The sequence below is a fragment of the Podarcis cretensis genome (genome assembly GCF_951804945.1).
Source record: "Podarcis cretensis genome assembly, chromosome: 2".
Taxonomy (NCBI): Eukaryota; Metazoa; Chordata; class Lepidosauria; order Squamata; family Lacertidae; genus Podarcis; species Podarcis cretensis.
The window spans coordinates 19,340,078-19,360,509 of record NC_137171.1 but is presented as its reverse complement, the minus strand read 5'-3'; the positions used below and the strand labels follow the sequence as shown (position 1 = coordinate 19,360,509).

Genomic DNA, 20,432 nt, shown 5'->3' with positions numbered 1-20,432 from the left:
CCCTAACATGGCAGAGAGAGAGAGAGAAACCACCTGAAATACAGGACAAAGCTGTTTCAATACAGGAAGTAGCATTTTACATTGAAATACAGGACAATCCTGTGTTATATAGGACAGGTGGCAACCCAAGAAAAAGAAGAAGAGTTTGGATTTGATATCCCGCTTTATCACTACCCGAAGGAGTCTCAAAGCGGCTAACATTCTCCTTTCCCTTCCTCCCCCACAACAAACACTCTGTGAGGTGAGTGGGACTGAGAGACTTCACAGAAGTGTGACTGGCCCAAGGTCACCCAGCAGCTGCACATGGAGGAGCGGAGACGCGAACCCAGTTCACCAGATTACGAGTCTACCGCTCTTAACCACTACACCAACCTTACCCCTGAGCCATGGAGATAAGTAGCTATACAACCTTTCAAAGACATTGAAGCAGTGGGGGAAATACTTGCTCCGGCACCTGGAGTGGCGTACGTCCAGGGGCGTGGCTGGCACACGTCCCAGGGGGCATAGCACACCACCCGCAGAGGGCATGGCGTGCGTCAGAGGTGTGTGCATCAAGTGGTATGTGTGAAGAGCGACGAGTGTCCTGGGGGTGTGTGGCGAGCACCAAGTGTCCCAGGGGCAGAGGCGGGGCGGCCACAATGTCACCCCACCGGGATAGCACCCAGGGCAAACCACCCCCCGCCCCCTTCATCTGCCAGTGGATTGAAGGCAGCCCTGTATAGGCAAGATTTCTTTAAATGTTCAGTGTGGCTGGGGCAATCCAGTCAGATAGGTGGGGTATAAATAATAAATAATAAACAATAAAATGGTTGTTATTGAACAGGATATCCCCAAAAGCTACTGTGGGTGTCTTCCAACATACAGTGGTAACTTGAGTTACAGACGCTTCAGGTTACAGACTCTGCTAACCCAGAAATAGTACCTTGGGTTAAGAACTTTGCCCTTAGGATGAGAACAGAAATTGCGCGGCAGCAGCAGCAGGAGGCCCCATTAGCTAAAGTGGTACCTCAGGTTAAGAACAGTTTCAGGTTAAGAACAGACCTCCAGAACAAATTAAGTTCTTAACCCGAAGTACCACTATATATAAAAACATAATAAAACAGTAAACAGTAAAACTTCCCTACACAGGGCTGCCTTCAGTTGTCTTCTAAAGGTTGTATAGTTACTTATCTCCTTGGCCCAGGCAGGGGATAGCTCAGTTGGTTACAGCTGATAATGCCTAGGTTTCAGGTTTCCAGGTTTGATTCCTATATGGAGCCGCTGCATTTTCCTGCATTGCAGGGGTTTGGACTAGATGATCCTCAGGGTCCCATCTACTATTTTATGAAGCGGATGTAGCTAGGAAGGCTTGGGGGTCTCATACCTCCATACTGTCCAACATTTCTTTGCTGAAAATAGGGGTGTCCTAAGGAAAACTGTACCTTCCAGGATCAAATGTCTTCTGGAAATCTGGGGACTGTCCCTAGACTGTCCCTTTTCCAGACTTATTGGGTCTGGAAAAGGCACCCCCCCATTAAAAAAACTTATTTCATGCCGTGCTCCGAAACTGCACTTGAGTGATGGAATATAGGGCAACCAAATTCCAGTAGCAATCATTCTCCATTAATGCCAATGTAAAGGACACACAGGAGAATCATGTACCCTGGCAGATTCAATTTGTCTGCTCTGGAAAGGAACAATAACTAGATAGCAGCTACTGAATCCTTTTCCTGTGGCAGATTGATTATTCCGCTTTACAAAGCCCCATTGTTTTGATTGGCAAGATCAAAGGTTGCACGAGGAGGATCCAGATTAAATTTGAAAATGTTGTCAGGCTTACCTTTCTTTGCTGAAGAAGATGGGTGGGGGGAACCCTGACATCTATTTTTGTGTGAATTCTCAAAAGAGATTTCTCCTAAACTTGTCACATGGAAGGAGGCATCCGACTGCCTCTCCTTAACAATTCTGAACACATATGTCCAAAACCATATGTGCATTCAGCAATTTTTTTATTAAAAGAATATGAATACATTTGCACCCTAATTTGCACATTGGAAAAGGCGATAGAAATGAGGCATAAATTTAGCATCATTATCCTAATGCAAATATAAAGAACATTCAGATGCTGATAAATAATTCCCTTCCTGGACGGGGATAGCTTGGCCACCAAAATGTTTTGGTGACAGAGGTTTATTTTTTTTTTTTTTTTGGGGGGGGAGTTATAACAGTAGGGCTGCCATACGTCTGGGTTTTCCTGGACACATCCGGGATTCGTCGGTTGGAAATAAGTGTTTGGATGGAATTTCCGAAAATCACGAAAATGTTCGGGATGTATGGCAACTCATTGTGGGATGTGATCCATGAGAGGCAGTCAAATACAACATTCCTTGTTTTCCTAGAGTGGCCATGCAAGGGGGTGTTTGGTTCAGCCAGTCGAAACTTCCTGTTCCTCCTGGGATTATTCCCCCATATGGGGTAGATCCACATGTACATATTTGTAACTAAGTCTGCCTTCAGGGATCCAACTGTGAACTGATGTAAGGAAACTTCTTTTATTGACTTTGAATAAGATTGTGGTGTCTTTATTCTTTTAAGAGGGATTCAAGGGAACTTACATTTGTTATTGGGCAAATGATAAATCTTCGCAAGCTTGGCTGGAGTCATGTACCACCTGTAAATCATTTTCATAATGTTTTCTCGTAAGGCATTACATGCCGTGAATTTAATACCTGTGGTCCATAACTGCTCCCAGTCAGCAAACATAATGTCATGACCTATGTCCTGTGCCCATTTAACCATAGCAGACTTCACTGTCTCATCTAATGTATTCCACTTCAACAGCAAGTTATACATTCTTGATAAATTCTTAGTATTGGGTTCTAACAATTCTGTTTCTAGTTTCGATTTCTCCACCTGGAAATCAATTTTCCTGTCTTGTTTGTAGGCCTCCATTATTTGAAAATAATGGAGCCAATCTCGTACCTTGGACTTTATTTTCTCATAACTTTGTAATTTAAATTCACCACCTTCTTGTTCTAAAATTTCAGAATATTTCGGCCAATTAGTTCTCATATTGAGTTTCTTTACCTCCTTGGCCTCCATAGGTGAGAGCCACCTGGGAGTTTTATTTTCCAATAAATCTTTGTACCGTATCCAAACATTATATAGTGCTTTCCTGACAATGTGATTTTTAAAACCCTTATACACTTTAACCTTGTCATACCAGATATATGCATGCCAACCAAAGTTATTATCAAATCCTTCCAAATCTAGAATGTCTGCATTTTCAAGAAGTAGCCAATCTTTTAACCAGCAGAAAGCTGCCAATTCATAGTAGAGTCTTAAGTCTGCCTTCAGGGATCCAACTGTGAACTGATGTAAGGAAACTTCTTTTATTGACTTTGAATAAGATTGTGGTGTCTTTATTCTTTCAAGAGAGATTCAAGGGAACTTACTAGGAACGTACAATTCAATCTGAGACAGACTGTATAATTGTATAATAGTGAGAGGCTTACACGAGCCTGCAACCAGCTATCTGCTGTGCATGTAAAAAGGGGAATGTAAACTCTGCTAAGTAAAGGAACTTGCTAGCGCAAGTTAGGAAGGATATTAATTCATCATATATCCTCTCCTCCCACCCTGAACATTCCCACATCCACGTCAGAAGTGCTGTTTTTTTGGTGAATTTCCTTTAAAATATCTCAGAAACTTAAAACCAGAATCCTTTCTCCTAGGTATCATGTCAGAGGAAATAAAAAGAAAGGTCAGACCAATATTTATGTATGCAACTATGGTGGCAAAGTTATTGATTGCCCAAAATTGGAAAAGCAGCAGCGTCCCAACTAAAACAGACTGGTTATCTAAAATGATGGAATACTTCCATATTGCCAAACGAACAGGGAGGATAAGAGGAGATATGGCACAAAAAGTGAATAAGGAGTGGGCTATCTTTAAGGAATACATCAAAATTTATGTGGAAAAAGTAGAATTTCTGACACATATTGAGTGAACCCAGAAAATGATTAGAGTGAAAGGAGAGAAAGTCAAGATAGAAGAAGAGATTAAAGAAATAATGAAATGCGTTTAAGCTAGTTGGAAAAATAAAGTAGCGTAACAAGAATGGCTGGAAGTCAAGTCACTTGGTAGGTGTCCATGTGGGGTAGGTGTGTAGGTATGTATAGGCAGGTATTATATAATGTAGGTATGTTTTATGTTATGAAAATAAGGTAGTGTGTTGTGTATGTGTATTGTGCAAATGTACATGTATGTGTTTTATCTGTTAATAAAATTAAAATAAATAAATAAAAGAAAATAAAAATATCTCAAAAACTTCATTTTGTGTGCGTGGAGATTCTGGATTTTCACTTTTTGAAATATGGCAACTCTACGTAGCAGTTGCCTTGGTAAGTAAAGGTAAAGGGACCCCTGACCATTAGGTCCAGTCGTGACCAACTCTGGGGTAGCGGCGCGCATCTCGCTTTATTGGCCGAGGCAGCCGGTGTACAGCTTCCAGGTCATGTGGCCAGCATGACTAAGCCGCTTCTGGCGAACCAGAGCAGCGCACGGAAACGCCGTTTACCTTCCCGCCGGAGCGGTACCTATTTATCTACTTGCACTTTGACGTGCTTTTGAACTGCTAGGTTGGCAGGAGCAGGGACTGAGCAACGGGAGCTCACCCCGTTGCAGGGATTCGAACCGCCGACCTTGGCTCTGTGGTTTAACCCACAGCGCCACCTGCATCCCTATAGTTGCCTTGGTAGGATCATTCATACTTACTCTTAGCTTGGAAGCAAATGAGTTTTAAGTATGTTATTTGCCTGCAATCTCAGATAAGTTGGGAGCATGCCTGTATGAGGGAGTCCTGTCTTTCTGAAGAGAAGGCACCTTAATACATCAAGAAATATCAAGTAATCATACTACTAAAATAAACAGGGTGGATTTAAAGTGGGGGAAGCAACCCGTTTCGCTAGTCAAATGGTTTGGCTCCACTCCACCAGCGTTTTAACGGCCACTGTGAAATGATCTGCATACAAAATCTGTGGCAATTATTTCCACCCTGTTGATTGCTTTTGTTTTTACAATCTTGTATAAACAGGGACAAGAAATACCGACGTGGGATTATATGGCCACATAGATGTAATAATAATAATTTGGGAGTCACGGGAAGAAGGTGTTTGAATGGCCTGCCATTTAATTAGGTAATAAATAACGTGGCGTGGTACTAATTGCACGGCAGCAAAACGATATGCAGATGCAAAGCTGCATCAATAAATGATAAGGCCACAGAAGCAGAAAAAAACCTTTGTGCAAAGGCTGAAGTGAGCAGCGCAAAGATTAGGCAAAGACTGGGGCTTCAAGTAGCCTTTGCAAACCAGGGCATTCGGAGGGCACCCGGTTAGTGAAGTCTGAGCTCATTTTCGCTCCCTTCCAAAGAAACACTCAAAAACCTGTTCTGTGCTAAGAAGCTCAAGAAGATGGTTTGCAGGTGGTCCATATAATTTGGCTTTGTCGTCTCACTGCGTTAAAACCAACAATATAACTGATCTGGGGAAGTGAGAGGGAAGGGAATCCTGGGAAGATGTCTGGCAGATAAATTGGAGGTTTGGCAAAATAGGTTTGGCGTCATTCACAGAGGGCACATTTTAAAGAGCAAACTTGATAGTAGCAGTGGAAGAGGCCGTAGGGATGGAAAGAGAAGCAAGCCAGCAAAGATGAGACGGCCTACATGATCCTTTAACCAGGCATAGGCAAAGTCGGCCCTCCAGATGTTTTGGGACTACAATCCCATCATCCCTGACCACTGGTCCCGTTAGCTAGGGATGATGGGAGTTGTAGTCCCAAAACATCTGGAGGGCCGACTTTGCCTATGCCTGCTTTAAACACTAGGGCAGGGTTTCCCAAACCTAGATCTCCAACTGTTTCTGGACTACAATTCCCATCATCCCTGACCACTAGTCCTGCTAGCTAGGGATCATGGGAGTTGCAGTCCAAAAACAGCTGGAGGACCCACGTTTGGGAAACCTTGCACTGGGGAAAGCTTCATCTGCAAACCTTGACCCAAGTCTGCTGGTCTGAGACATGTTTCCATAATAATAATAATAATAATAATAATAATAATTCTATTATTTATACCCCACCCATCTGGCTGGATTGTCCCAGCCACTCTGGGTGGCTTCCAGCACATATAAAAGCATAATAAAACATCAAACATTAAAAACTTCTTGATACAGGGCTGCCTTCAAACGTCTTTTGAAAGATATGTAGTTCTCATTAGGATTATGTAGTTTTCATGAGGATTTTAGGGGGGAAATGCATATTTCTGCAGAAATGCGAAGAACTGATTTTAATACTGGAAAAATGAGAAATTTTGAGAACCAAAATTACCAGATTCTTTCATCTCTAATGTGGACAGGGCCTAAGAAAGAAGTGTGAGAGACAGATGTGTCCCAGGGTTCAAAATCTGAGAAACAGACATGTTTCCAGCATTCCAATACAATGGTACCTCGGTTTAAGAACAGTCCTGTTTAAGAACGTTTCGGTTTACGAACTCCGCAAAACCAGAAGTAGTATCCTGGTTTGCGAACTATACCTTGGTCTAAGAACGGAACCTGAACAGTGGAAGGGCACTGGTGGCGGGATGCCTCCTTAGGGAAAACACGCCTCAGATTAAGAACAGTTTTGGGTTAAAAACGGACTTCCAGAATGGATTAAGTTCGTAAACCGAGGTACCACTGTACAGTGGTACCTCGGGTTAAGTACTTAATTCGTTCCGGAGGTCCGTACTTAACCTGAAACTGTTCTTAACCTGAAGCACCACTTTAGCTAATGGGGCCTCCTGCTGCTGCCGCACCGCCGGAGCACGATTTCTGTTCTCATCCTGAAGCAAAGTTCTTAACCTGAAGCACTATTTCTGGGTTAGAGGAGTCTGTAACCTGAAGCGTCTGTAACCTGAAGCATATGTAACCTGAGGTACCACTGTATTCCAACGTTCTCTGTAACAACATTTCGACACATAAGAATGTAGATAATCTTCACAGGAGCAGCTGTGCAATATTCCCCATCGACTTCCTATTGCAACTGCTACATGAGAGTCTCTGCTCTGCGCCGGCATCTTTTCAGGACACCAGCATTCCTATAACTTAGCATGCAGCAGCACAGCTAAAAGCCAGCCCACATGCTGATGAAGGCTTGTGGGCCGCCATGCCCAGAGAGGGTAATGAGAATAGGCCCCTAGATCTGCGCTAGCTCTGCCTCTGTTCCAACCTTGCCTTGAAACAGCCTGCCGTCCAAAGCCAACCCCTCTGCCCTTTGCCAAATGAGGTAAGGGCTGGTTCCGCAGCTCCCAGATCAAATTACTATTCAAACATTTTTAAGGATTAGCTTCGGACTTAGTCCGTCAGTATTTTGCTGGGCAAGTGCCACCGAAAAAACAAAAAAAAAAAAAACAAACAAAAACAAAACAACAAAACAAAACAAAGGAACTTTTCATTACAATGAAAAGTTTTGATTTCTCCCCTTCCTACCTTAGATCATCACAACAATACGTTTAACTACAAAGAGTTGATTTGAAATGTAGGATTGGAGAAGGACGAAAGCTGGGCTGGGCTGGGCGGAGGAAAAAACTTCTTCAACCTTAGGCCCATACAATGCCAAGCAATCTGTAATTGTAGTAACCTGGTTACGCTAGTTATGAAGACAAATGGGTGAGCTTGTGGCTTGTAATCATCCATGTTTTCCCTCCACCGGAGATTAAACTTTGGAAACCAAAGCTCTCTGTCTCTCCCAAGGATAACGGCAAATTACAAAGCAAATTCTAAAGCCACAGCAGATCTGTTTGCAGAGCCTCTAAAATGCAGCCGGCATGCCAGAGTTGTCAAAGGTTTTCCTGGCGATGTTTCTGTGAGGTTGTTTACATCGTTGTCTCCTAGGGTCAACTTGATATGAGTTCTGTTCAGGGGCCCTATATGCTTAAAGCAGCCTCTCTCCTTCAGAGGTGACCCACAGAACAGAGGAGAATTGTGCAGACTGTGTGATGAGGACTTGACAGGGCCGCTGTCCTCTCTCCCCTCTCGCGCAGGTGCAATTGTGCAAAGGAGGTGCCCAAACAGAGACGATACGTTGTTGATGGCATCCGTCTGTCTCAAGAGACAATGGACTGCGCATCTGGGTGTGAAGCCAAGCCTCTGTTCCAGCAGCAATTGGGTGCCATCCTGAGCATTGTGTATGTAGCTCCTGGGCTGCCCAGATGACAAGATCACCTTCTCAGCCTTGCTGGTGTGGTCCAAAGGAAAACAGAATGATACATTTGGCACCAGGGGTTGGCTGCAAAGTGCCATCCAACTGCCAGCTGCACTGGCTCCAGGTGGAGTATAGGGTCATGTTTAAGGTGCTGGTTTTGACCTTTAAAGCCCTATGTGGCCTAGGACCCTTGTACCTATGGGACCGCCTCTCCTGGTACGCCCTACGGAGGACCTTAAGGTCCATAAATAGCAAGATTTTGGAGGTCCCAAGCCGCAAGGAGGTTAGATTGGTTTCAACCAGGGTCAGGGCCTTTTCAGCACTGGCCCTGATGTGGTGGAACGCTCTGTCACAAGAGACTAGGGCCCTGCAGGATTTGACGTCTTTCCGAAGTGCCTGCAAGATGGAGCCTGGCCTTCGGCTTAGACTCTCTCTGACCCCTTATATGGGATTTGGTCTTTTTGCTAGCCCATGGCCTTTTTGCTAGCCCATGTAGGACCAGCATGGATAGCTGGCTCGGGTGAGTATCTGATGTTTCCTCCCTTTATGGTCTTGATTTATGGGCTACTACTCAAATGAGGCTGCATTTTAAGCTGCATTTTAAGCTGTATTTTAATTAACTGTTTGTTTGGTTGTTGTTGTTGTTGTTGTTTCTGCCCCCCATTACATTTTATTGTAATTCATATTTGGTGTTAGCTGCCCTGAGCCCAGCCTTGGCTGGGGAGGGTGGGGTATAAATAATTTATTATTATTATTATTATTATTATTATTATTATTATTATTATTATTTATCTTAAGGTCTCCCCTCTGGATTTGTGTAGGGCAGGCATGGCCAAACTTGACCCTCCAGATGTTTTGGGACTACAATTCCCATCATCCCTGACCGCTGGTGCTGTTAGCTAGGGATGATGGGAGTTGTAGTCCCAAAACATCTGGAGGGCCATGTTTGGCCATGCCTGCTGTAGGGCTTACTCCTCAGCCCTTTTCTTTTCCCATGCCTCTTCATCAGCCTGCCTCATCTCTGCCTCTTGGCTTCCCTCCTTTCCTGCTTCAGCTTCTGCCTCTGATTCTGGACTTCTGTCTGCCACAGACTCTCCCTGCTCACTAAACACTGTTACCTCTTCAGCTTCCAACACCTCCTCCTCCCTGTCTTCTCCCTCTTCTCCTTCTGACCACTCATCGTTGTCCCACCAACACTCCCTGGGCCTACTTCCCTTGGGGTGGGTCGGTTCCCCAGCTGGTTCCTCCAACCATTCCTTTGCATCCAACCAGTCAATGATGCCTGGTTTCTGAACTCCGATAATGCCTCTTTTCAGTGCTATTTTTTCCTAGAAAAAGAGGTGTCTGAGCTCACTATGAACTCAGGTGGCAGAGGTACCCACCTGAGAGGTGCTGGAGCTCTGAAAAAAGACCGTCCTCTTTCATGCCAGGATGGAGGACAGAGTTGGGTGTGTGTTGTCAGGGAACTGCCATCGGAGCCAGAGAAGGAGGGAGGGCTCCAGAGGGATTCCGGAGAGCGTCCCGGGAGGGAGAGAAGCAGCCCATCTTCTGAGGAAGGAAATCAGCATAACACCAGTGGAGAAGGGGGGCAGATAGGGGAATCGGCGAGGTGGCTCCATGACTCCTCGCCAGAGACCAGCGGGGAGAGCACGGGTCCTCCGCTGCCCACACCCTCCCTGCGCAGAAGGCTTCCGCGCAGGGAGAGTAGGCAGAGACTAGGCGTCAAAGAGCTTCTTTGCTGGAAGAAGTTCAAGAAACGCCCACTGACGGATTCTGCCAGCGATTGAGACAGCCACAGGTGAGTGGTTGTCCGGACAGAAAGGGTTCACCCAGGTAACTCAGCCAAGCGTGGCGCCGATTTACGCACAAGCAACCCCTAGGACCATTACATGTGTGTATGTGAGTATGTGTAGAAACTAGCTTACTGCAGGTGAAACTGAAAGTTTGTGAAGAGATAAGGGATTTATTAACAGATTGGTTGCAGTTTTACCAATCAAATGATATTTTCAAGGCAGACAAAAAGAAAGGTTTCAATTATGAGATCTCAAGATTTCAAAAAAGACCTGCTAGAAAACAATATAAAATTACTGTCGAAAATGTCAAGATTGCTCTTGGAATGGTGTACAAAAGATGAACAGGTTAAATCCGTAATGATACACTGGGCGAGGGACTTGGGGGCACAATATTCAACTTTTAGATTGGGAAAGGTTATGGAAAACTGATTTGAAATTCTCGGCATGTAGCCCGCTGAAAGAAAACTATATGAAAAGGATGTACCGGTGTTATTTGACTCCTAGTAATTTAGCAAAAATGTATTAGACAAGTACAAACATCTGCTGGAAATGTAAAGAAAAAGAAGGTACCTTTTATCATATGTGGTGGTCATGTAAAGTAATAAAAGCATTCTGGGAAATGATATGTAATTAATTGAAAAAAAAGTTTAAAATAACTTTTATAAAAAAACAACAACCCCAGATGCTTTCTTATTAGGAATTGTAGGTACCGATATCCCAAAGGAGCAGAAAAGACTCTTTATGTATGTGACAACAGCTGCATGGATGCTACTAGCCCAGACATGGAAAGAAGACAAGGAATGGCAAACTAAGCTGTTGGACTATGCTGAAATGGCAAAACTGCCTGGAAAGCTCAGAAACCAAGAAGACAAAAACTTTAAGAAGGAATGGGAAAAAATTATAATTTATTTAGGAGACCACTGTAAGCAGATGAAAACATTAGCAGGATTCTAATAACACGTGTAATGTAACAAACACTATGGACAAAATGGATAGGTACAAAATATGGATTATGAAATAATATGCAGTTGAAAATGTTGACAATAAGACCCATGGAGGAGATCTTATAACTCTATGCTTGTAAAATCAAATAAAAATCATTTTCAAAAAAAAAAAAAAAAGGAAAAGAAACTAGCTTGCTGTACAGTGATGAAATTTATGTATGCTGCTCCTCCAGATTTCCTCTCTGGCCCCACCCACCACGATATATGGTCTTGGGTCAGTATTTCAAAATCCAATGTTGTCTTCAGGCTGAAAAAGCTTTTCATTCCTGTTGAGGTTACACCAGAGAGGTGGTGCGAACTGCTCACCCAACCACCGTCGTAACGCATTTCAGAATGTCAAATCGCACATATGCTCACTACAGTGAGTTCGCACATCACCGTGGCAGGCGCCACAAAAGTATAACAAAGAGCAGCAAGGAAAAAGAATGGTTTTCAATAGGACGCATTATAAAACAGATTGCTTTACGGGGACCCTAATTAGAAGGTGGCGAGGAAGGAAGGGGGAAAAGAAGCATTTATTTCCATGCAACATTCCTTTCCTTTTTCAAAAGGGCATTTTCACATTGAGCGTATGTTGCCATAGTTACAGCAAAGGAACACGCAGACCTTTGCTAGTCTGCATTGTTGCATATTTGCACACATAAGAATCGAGGGCTCCTTGTGCAGAATCTGCCAAGGCGAGACGGTAGAGAGGGGAAGACAATCAGAACTCTGTAATAATTTGATTTCTCCTACTAATAAAGCGGGGGGGGGGGGTTGAAGTTCCTTTGTCACAAAGCCATAATTTCAAGAAAAAACATTACATATATATATATATATATATATATATATATATATATAGGGGGGGAGGTAATTAAAAATATTTAATCGCATTTCAACAGCTCACAGAGAACATGGGCTTTTGGAACGTATCTCAAGCTGCTGCCCTGGTTTTCAAAGGCACATTGTCTCCCATGAATGAAGAACAGAGAACTTGCTGGGCTTTAAACTGTCTCTACATCTAAGGGAACGGGGGAGACAGTTTCATTTAAAATGCAGCAATTTTGCTTTTCTCCCGCACTCATTAGGGTGCCTCTTTTTCATTACAAGTTGGAATTGCTTCCTAGAGAATTTATAGCACCTGTTTTGCTGGCAGCAGCCACACTGCTTTCGTTCAGTCAAAAGGTTGTAGCAAACAATATTAAAAGTTAAAACCACGGCCAGCAGCAGTAATGGGTGGAGTCAGAAAATTACCATAAATTACCCATCATTAAGGGACGCAGGTGGCACTGTGGGTTAAACCACGGAGCCTAGGACTTGCCGATCAGAAGGTCGGCGGTTCGAATCCCCGCGACGGGGTGAGCTCCCATTGCTCGGTCCCAGCTCCTGCCAACCTAGCAGTTCGAAAACACATCAAAGTGCAAGTAGATAAATAGGTACCGCTCCGGCGGGAAGGTAAATGGTGTTTCTGTGTGCTGCTCTGGTTTGCCAGAAGCAGCTTAGTCATGCCAGCCACATTACCTGGAAGCTTTCTGCGGACAAACGCCGGCTCCCTCAGCCAATAAAGCGAGATGAGCGCCGCAATCCCAGAGTCGGTCATGACTGGACTTAATGGTCAGGGGTCCCTTTACCTTTACCTTACCCATCATTGAACCCTGCTGCCATTTTCCCTGCTGGTGGGTATCTATTATAGCAATTTATTGCTCTAGGTTGGGGGGGCGGAATGTCTCCTCCCACAAACGTCACTTGCTGTGAGAGGCTGGCTGTGGACATGCAATGGTCAGGGAAAGCACTTTGTACATGCTCTGGGGCCATGCCTCTTTTTTCACATGCTGTAGGGGTGCGAAGGAACCATGGCCCGCCTCTTGCCCAAGGCTCCACAAAAACATGGCACTACCACAGCTAATTCTCCCCTGGTCTCCTCGCTGGCCCAAATAGGACTAATTTAGCCAGCTAGCCTTGGTGATCATCTAATGTTTATTGGATTTCCCCCCTAAACTTATTTTTGAATTCTGAATTGATTGTGATTCTATTTTATGCTGTTTTTTGTTGCAATAATTAAGTCTTTTAAATTTGTTGTTAGCCACCCTGAGCCGGGTTTTCTGAAATAATAAAAACATATTATTATTATTATTATTATTATTATTATTATTATTATTATTATTATTACCAGCCCCATTAAGGCCTATTATCTGTCTTTGCCAGGAAGTCTTTAAACATATTAATTGGCGTTTGTGATCTGAAACAATTTACTGGGCAGGAGAGAGAGAGAGAGAAAAAAAAAAAACGAGAGAGAGAAAATGAGAGAGAGGCTTTGGCGAAAGCTTCTCTTCAAATGTTTGCCGCGCTGCCAATTGGGAGAGGCAAGAAGAGCGAGATAGTCTGCTAAAGTGATTCCAGATGGGCCAATATTAATATCTTTCTCTTTCTTGATGAATGAGACAGTATGGCCCAGATAGGAAGCTGCTAAAATTACAGGCGCCACGGAGACTTCGCCTGCTGCCCTACCCCACGGAGGATACTTTATCCTTACCTCGGCAACTGTAACTCGGACGAGATGCCCTAACCTGCTGCAGCAAACGTTCCAGAGCCTCGACCTGTCCCCTGTGCCTAGGCTCTCGGCCATCGTAGTCTTTCCAGTCTGTTGAGTGAAAGAAATAAGCAATGTGAAACGCGGCAGAGGAAAGGAAGCCACGAAAGGGTTTCTTTGGTCTCATCGTCTCCTGGCTCCAGACAAAGTTGGCCAATAAGCCTGTTTTTTTAAGTTTGTCCTTGATCAGAATGCTGTGAACTTCCCTCTCAAATAGCTACTGCTTCTACTTTACGAACTTTTTGGAGATTTGATTTGATTTTTTTCAGAATCCCCCCCCCACATATTTACAGGGGCCCCTCCCCAAACTTAGCATTTAAATAGTGTTTCCCAAACTTGGGCCTCCAGCTGTTTTTTTTTGTTTTTTGTTTTGGACTACAACTCCCATCATCCCTAATTATTAGGACCCGTGGTCAGGGGTGATGGGAATTGTAGTCCAAAAAAAACAGCTGGGGTCCCAAGATTTAAATGCTAAGTATGGGGAGGGTCCCCTTATGCAAATTGGAAATAGAATTACGGAAAGCTATTCTGATTCATTCCACTCTGTGGCAGACTTTTTCAGTGGCAGTTCTCTGTCTGAGGTATGCCCTCCATGGTCTCCATCATTATTGACTTTCAGGAGGAATTTGAGAACAGTAAATAAATATATCTGGTTGTCAGGGACCATATTGAGGAGGGCTGCACTGAGGAGGAATAGTAGGAGCCACCCCCTCCCCCTAATCTGGATCTTGAATCTTCCCAGGAGCAGGAAGACAGTATAGACTTGGAACAGTGGTTTGCAGAGGGGCATAGTTCAGAAAGCAGAAGCTGGGAAACACTGGATGGAGAACAGCTAGGAGAAGAAACACTGGGAGAGAGAGGGTTAACAGATTCATGGTCATTGGATAGCATTCCTCCACCGCCCTCCCCCAAGTCGAGAAGATCTCAGAAAGTCTTAGAACAGAAAGCACAGAGGGTAGAAGCTCAGATTACAAAATTTAGGAGTGATGTAGATTAATACGAACAGAGGGGGTGTAAGCCTTAATTGGGAGCACCGCCATTTCTAGGGAGACGTGTTCTTTTGTCTCTCACTTTGATTATTAAAGAATCTAAGACGTTCCTTTCATTTGATCTTCTTATTTACTGCCACGGGTGAGTAAGCCAATTCCCCGAAGCCTGACACTGGTGCTAATTCCAATGGTAATTGTTGGAAACATACCAAATCAGGAAGGCAGGCCATATGGTCTCATTCCTGTTGTGTCCCAAGCTACTGCAGGAGATGCACATTATATCAGAAATAGTCTCCCAATGCAAAACCTCCCCAATTACGAGTTGTATTGAGTCAGACCATTGATCCATCTATCTGACTAGTGGCAGTGGCTCTCCAAGGTTTTAGGCAGGAGACATTCCCAACCTGGAGATGCTGGGGACTGAACCTTCAACCTTCTGCATGCAAGGTGGGTGCTGGACCACTGAGCTATGGCCCTTCCCCATTCATGCAATGAACCTCAGGTCCTGACATCAATAATAATAATAATAATAATAATAATAATAATAATAATAATAGTATTTGTACCTCGCCCATCTGACTGGGTTGCCCTAACCACTCCAGGTGGCTTCCAACATATACAGAAACATAATAAAACACCATTTAAAACTTCCATATGCAAGACTGCCTTCAGATGTTGTCTAAAGGTTGTATAGTTACTTATCTCTTTGACATCTGAAGGGAGGGCATACCATGGGCCACTGCTGAGAAGGTTCCCTGTAACCTTACTTCTTGCAGTGAGGGAACTGCCAGAAGGCCCCCAGAGCTAGATCTCAGTGTCCAGGATAAAACAATGGTAGGTGGAGATGCTCCTTCAGGTATACTGGGCCATTTAGAGCTTTAAAGGCCAGGACCAACACTTTGAATTGTGCTTGGAAACATACCGGGAGCCAATGTAGTCCTTTTAGGATCAGTGCTATATGGTTCCAGTGGCCACTTCCAGTCATTAGGTCAGCTGCTTCAAACATGTGGCACAGGAGTGGGAAAGCACAAGTCCTCTTCAGGGATGAGGCTCAAACAGGATATATGTCCGCTCCACTTCACTGTGGGGAGGAGTTGCGGTGGACCACGTGGCCACCCACTCTCCTCCGGGGGCGGGGGACAAAGTCCCGCGTTGCCTGGAGGATCCCGGCTATGTCAGCAACCAGCCAGCCAATCCGCTGGCTGGGGGGGGGGCGGGCACATGGCTGGGACCCATTTAAACAGAGGTGCGAGCTGGAGAGTTTTCTCTCAGCTCGCTTCCTCAATCTCCTGCTCTCCCTCCTTTGCAGGTATTCTTCATTGGCCATGCTATGGACCTCGGTTGGTCACTGTTGAGGCGCCTTGGTAGGAATTTTTCCACTTGGCAAATTGGCATGGGCCATTTGGTTTTCGCCTACCTCGTAGCAATCGCCACAACTTTGTTAGGGTTGCGGTTAGGCATTGTTTGATCTTGTGTGGGGGAGGGGAGGTGTGGCCATCACCTGCCCCTCCAAGCTTAAGGGTATTCCCTTAAAGGAATCCAGGGGTGTGGATCTTGTCCGAAGCCCAGGGCGGGGCTAGGACCATGACACAACTCTGTTGGGAACCCTGGGGGGAGCTTGAGTTGGTTTGCATCGACGGGGCTCCCCCTTCCGGTGGTTTGCCCTTACCGGACTCCCTGCGCAACGGGCAGGAGTCAGATATAGTCGGGTCCATTCAATGCCTAAGCCAATACTGCTCACATTCTGTAATCAATAAAGTTGTGGCCAAAATTTGCCCAATAACATTAACCTAATATCTGCATTCTGATGTTTTATTCTTCAACAAGGGGGTGGTTGCAGGGTCTCAACACGCAAATCTCCCAACCGGTACAGAGGGTGTGGGGCTGTACACAACAGCCCTGCTTTGAGTACGGTAGAGAGTGTGTGTTCAACCAGACATGCCTCAACTCTCCTGCAACCTCTGAAGAAAAGCTCTTTTATGCCACACTAAGCTTGGTATGCGGGTGGCGCTGTGGGTAAAACCTCAGTGCCTAGGACTTGCCGATCGCATGGCCGGCGGTTCGAATCCCCGCGGCGGGGTGAGCTCCCGTCTTTCGGTCCCTGCTCCTGCCCACCTAGCAGTTCGAAAGCACGCCTAAGTGCAAGTAGATAAATAGGTACCGCTTTATAGCGGGAAGGTAAACAGCGTTTCCGTGTGCTGCGCTGGTGCTGGCTCGCCAGAGCAGCTTCGTCACGCTGGCCACGTGACCCGGAAGTGTCTCTGGACAGCGCTGGCCCCCGGCCTCTTAAGTGAGATGGGCGCACAACCCTAGAGTCGGACACGACTGGCCCGTACGGGCAGGGGTAAAGGTAAAGGTAAAGGTACCCCTGCCCGTACGGGCCAGTCTTGACAGACTCTGGGGTTGTGCGCCCATCTCACTTAAGAGGCCAGGGGCCAGCGCTGTCCAGAGACACTTCCGGGTCACGTGGCCAGCGTGACATCGCTGTTCTGGCGAGCCAGAGTCGCACACGGAAACGCCGTTTACCTTCCCGCTGGTAAGCGGTCCCTATTTATCTACTTGCACCTGGAGGTGCTTTCGAACTGCTAGGTTGGCAGGCGCTGGGACCGAGCAGCAGGAGCGCACCCCGCCGCAGGGATTCGAACCGCCGACCTTTCGATTGGCAAGCCCTAGGCGCTGAGGCTTTAACCCACAGCGCCACCTGCGTCCCTCATATGGGCAGGGGTACCTTTACCTTTTAAGCTTGGTACCATATTATTGACAAGGCATCTGCCAAATGTCTTCCACATTCTGGGGGAATCAGCTGGCAGCTCCTTATTGGGTACCGTGTGGCTACTATTTGAATTTTAACAACAGGCCAGCAAAAGTCCTTCATTCCCTGCTGACTCTCTCTCTCTCTCTCTCTAATTTTTTTATTTTTACATTTTACAATATTTCAACAACAAACATTAAATCTAAACAAATTCAACCTACATTTTCTTCGACTTCCCCCCTCCACCTCTCTGCGGTTCCTTATTTTAATCTTGCTGCATAACCAATTCAAACCTATTTACAAATTGAACCATTTTACTCCCTTTAAGTTATTTCTTACTACCCTGCTGAGTCTCTTGTCGGCAAGAAGGGAATAATAATTTTGGTCAAGTTTAGGGCACTCATTTTGACCTCTCCCTCTCTCATGGGTGCTAAGTTTAGCTGCTATTTTCCACACCTCTTTTAACGGAAAAGAATAAAGTTAATAACCCACCTCGGCTCTGCAAATAAAAGCATGCTGTCGGCATGTATGCCTATTGACAGACTCTGCATAGCTGGCACTGAGTATGCAAATGCAATCAGTGCTACCCAATGGCTGACGTTTTGCGAACGGTCCGTGCTGGGTTAGTTTACATTGCAAGCTCATGAACCAATATTTCATAGGAAGGGCATGGCATTCCAGGCAAATAAAGTTGCCTGTGAAGACCCCCCAAACCACCCCCAAAATAAATACCGTATTTTTCGCTCTATAAGACGCACCAGACCACAAGACGCACCTAGTTTTTGGAGGAGGAAAACAAGGGAAAAAATATTCTGAATCTCAGAAGCCAGAACAGCAAGAGGGATCGCTGCGCAGTGAAAGCAGCAATCCCTCTTGCTGTTCTGGCTTCTGGGATAGCTGCGCAGCCTGCATTCACTCCATAGGACGCACACACATTTCCCCTTAGTTTTTAGGAGGGAAAAAGTGAGTCTTATAGAGCAAAAAATACGGTACCTAACAGACACAGAAATTTAGTTTAAGGTTTTGGGCAATAATTTTGGCCACAACTTTATTGATTACAGCCTGTGAGTGGTTGTTTAGGCATGGTTCCCGACTGCCTGAACCTGAACTGTGGCAGGAACAGGACTGACAACTGGGCACCACCAGAAGTCAGTAAGGGAAAGCATTCTGGGGGAGCACGAAGCTGGGTTTCACAGCTCACCCCAGATACTCCCAGGGACTCTGGCATGGCCCTAGCTCCCTGACAAGGTTTGGAGAAATGCAAGGCGAGCCCCTGGATTCCTTTAATGGAATTCCCTAGCAGCAGCAATGGAGGGGCAGGCACAGCCAACTGCTTCCCCTCCGCAAAACATCGAACCAATGCCCAACCACCAACCTTACAAAGTTGTGACGATTTGCTACACAGTAGGCAAAAAAAAAGAGGCACCAGCCAATCAGCCAAATGGCAAAATTCCTACTGGGCCGCTGCTCTAAACAGACAACCCCTAGACAGGCATAACAAGGCCAAAAGAACAGCCCTGCATATAGGGAGGGAGGGCAGGTGATCCGCTGCACATCACAAGAAAGAGAAAGCTCCCAATGACATGCAGCAGCTTAAATATCTGCATTATCAGCATTGGGAGGCTATTGCAAGAAACTGATGAGGTCGACTAAGAGAAGGTAGATGGATTAAACTGAGGCATGAAAACAGAAAACGTTTGTGTGAACTTAAGAGCCAAAGCATTTGCTGTTGGATGAATAAATAAGCTTATGTAATACAGTGGTACCTTGGTTCTCAAATGCCTTGGTACTTAAACAACTTGGAACCCAATCACTGCAAACCCGAAAGGAAGTGTTCCGGTTTGCGAACTTTTTCCGGAAGTTAAACATGCTCCTTTTTGAGTGCCACACTTCCATTTTTAGTGTCCGTTTTTGCTATTTATTTTGCATTTTTGTTTTTGTTGCTCTTTTTGTTTTGTTTTTGTGACTTTGTGGAATGCAGTTCAGCTACTGATTGATTGATTGATTGATTGATTGTGTGACTGCAGTACATTGTTTATTGCTTTCATTTTATGGATCAATGGTCTCGTTAGATAGTAAAATTCATGTTAAATTGCTGTTTTAGGGGTTGTTTTTAAAAGTTTGGAACAGATTAATCCATTTTGCATTACTTTCTATGAGAAAGCACGCCTTGGTTTTGGAACGCTTTGGTTTTGGAACGGACTTCCAGAACGGATTAAATTTGAGAACCGAGGTACCACTGTAAAATGAGAGAGTACTTATTCTAGTTCTAGGTAACTAAAACACACCTTTGGTCATTTAAAGGGTGGCAGGGGGTGGTGTGGTGGTGAGTAATTTCGCTTTTGACAAAAGAGAGGCTATTTCGCAGTACAGTGGTACCTTGGGTTAAGAACTTAATTTGTTCTGGAGGTCCATTCTTAACCTGAAACTGTTCTTAACCTGAAGCACCACTTTAGCTAATGGGGCCTCCTGACGCCGCCACACAATTTCTGCTCTTATCCTGAAGCAAAGTTCTTAAACCAAGGTACTATTTCTGGGTTAGCAGAGTCTGTAACCTGAAGCGTCTGTAACCCAAGGTACCACTGTATTTGATTGTCATATCTTCTGTTTTAGAACTGGTCTAAGCATTATCTTTAACATACAGAGGAAGCTGGAAATGGCTTTTGGGTGGTCGCTTTTCCACCAAGGCCAGCCTCATGTACCAGTTAATGGTTGTGCATTGTGTATTTGGCTGTGTTTGGCAGCTGGCATGCCAACTTTTCCTGGCAGCCATAAATATAGTGAGATCAGCTGCTGCACGACATTTCATGTTGGTGGCTTGGAAAAGCCACAGAGAGAAGCCATTTCCAGCTTGCGAGAGTGATAAAAGTAACGTGTAGACCAACTGCTAGCATTCTGAATTTGGAGAAAGTTAAGGAGAGGATCCGATCATGCCTCTACATTTTAATATTTCTTTTCAAAGAAAATGAAAGCTTACACACACAGAAAACCCTGTATTGTTTTAAAAGAATATGGGTGTAGGGGATCTTTTTCATTCACATTTTCCCATTTCTGTGTTTTGTCGTTTTGTTGTGGCCCTGTGAGGGTCTTCTGGTGGTTCCCTTACTG

General features: G+C 44.9%; 1 protein-coding gene across 4 annotated transcripts in view; it reads right to left on the bottom strand.

Annotated features, from left to right (window-relative positions):
- ANKFN1 (ankyrin repeat and fibronectin type III domain containing 1) overlaps positions 1 to 20,432 on the bottom strand; it is a 218,257-nt gene that overhangs the window by 57,756 nt on the left and 140,069 nt on the right. For all 4 annotated transcript variants that reach the window (XM_079965373.1, XM_079965372.1, XM_079965375.1 and 1 more), the window contains one exon: positions 13,527 to 13,634. In XM_079965373.1, coding sequence (XP_079821499.1) covers positions 13,527 to 13,634 — 108 coding nt within the window. The remainder of the gene's footprint in view (positions 1 to 13,526; positions 13,635 to 20,432) is intronic.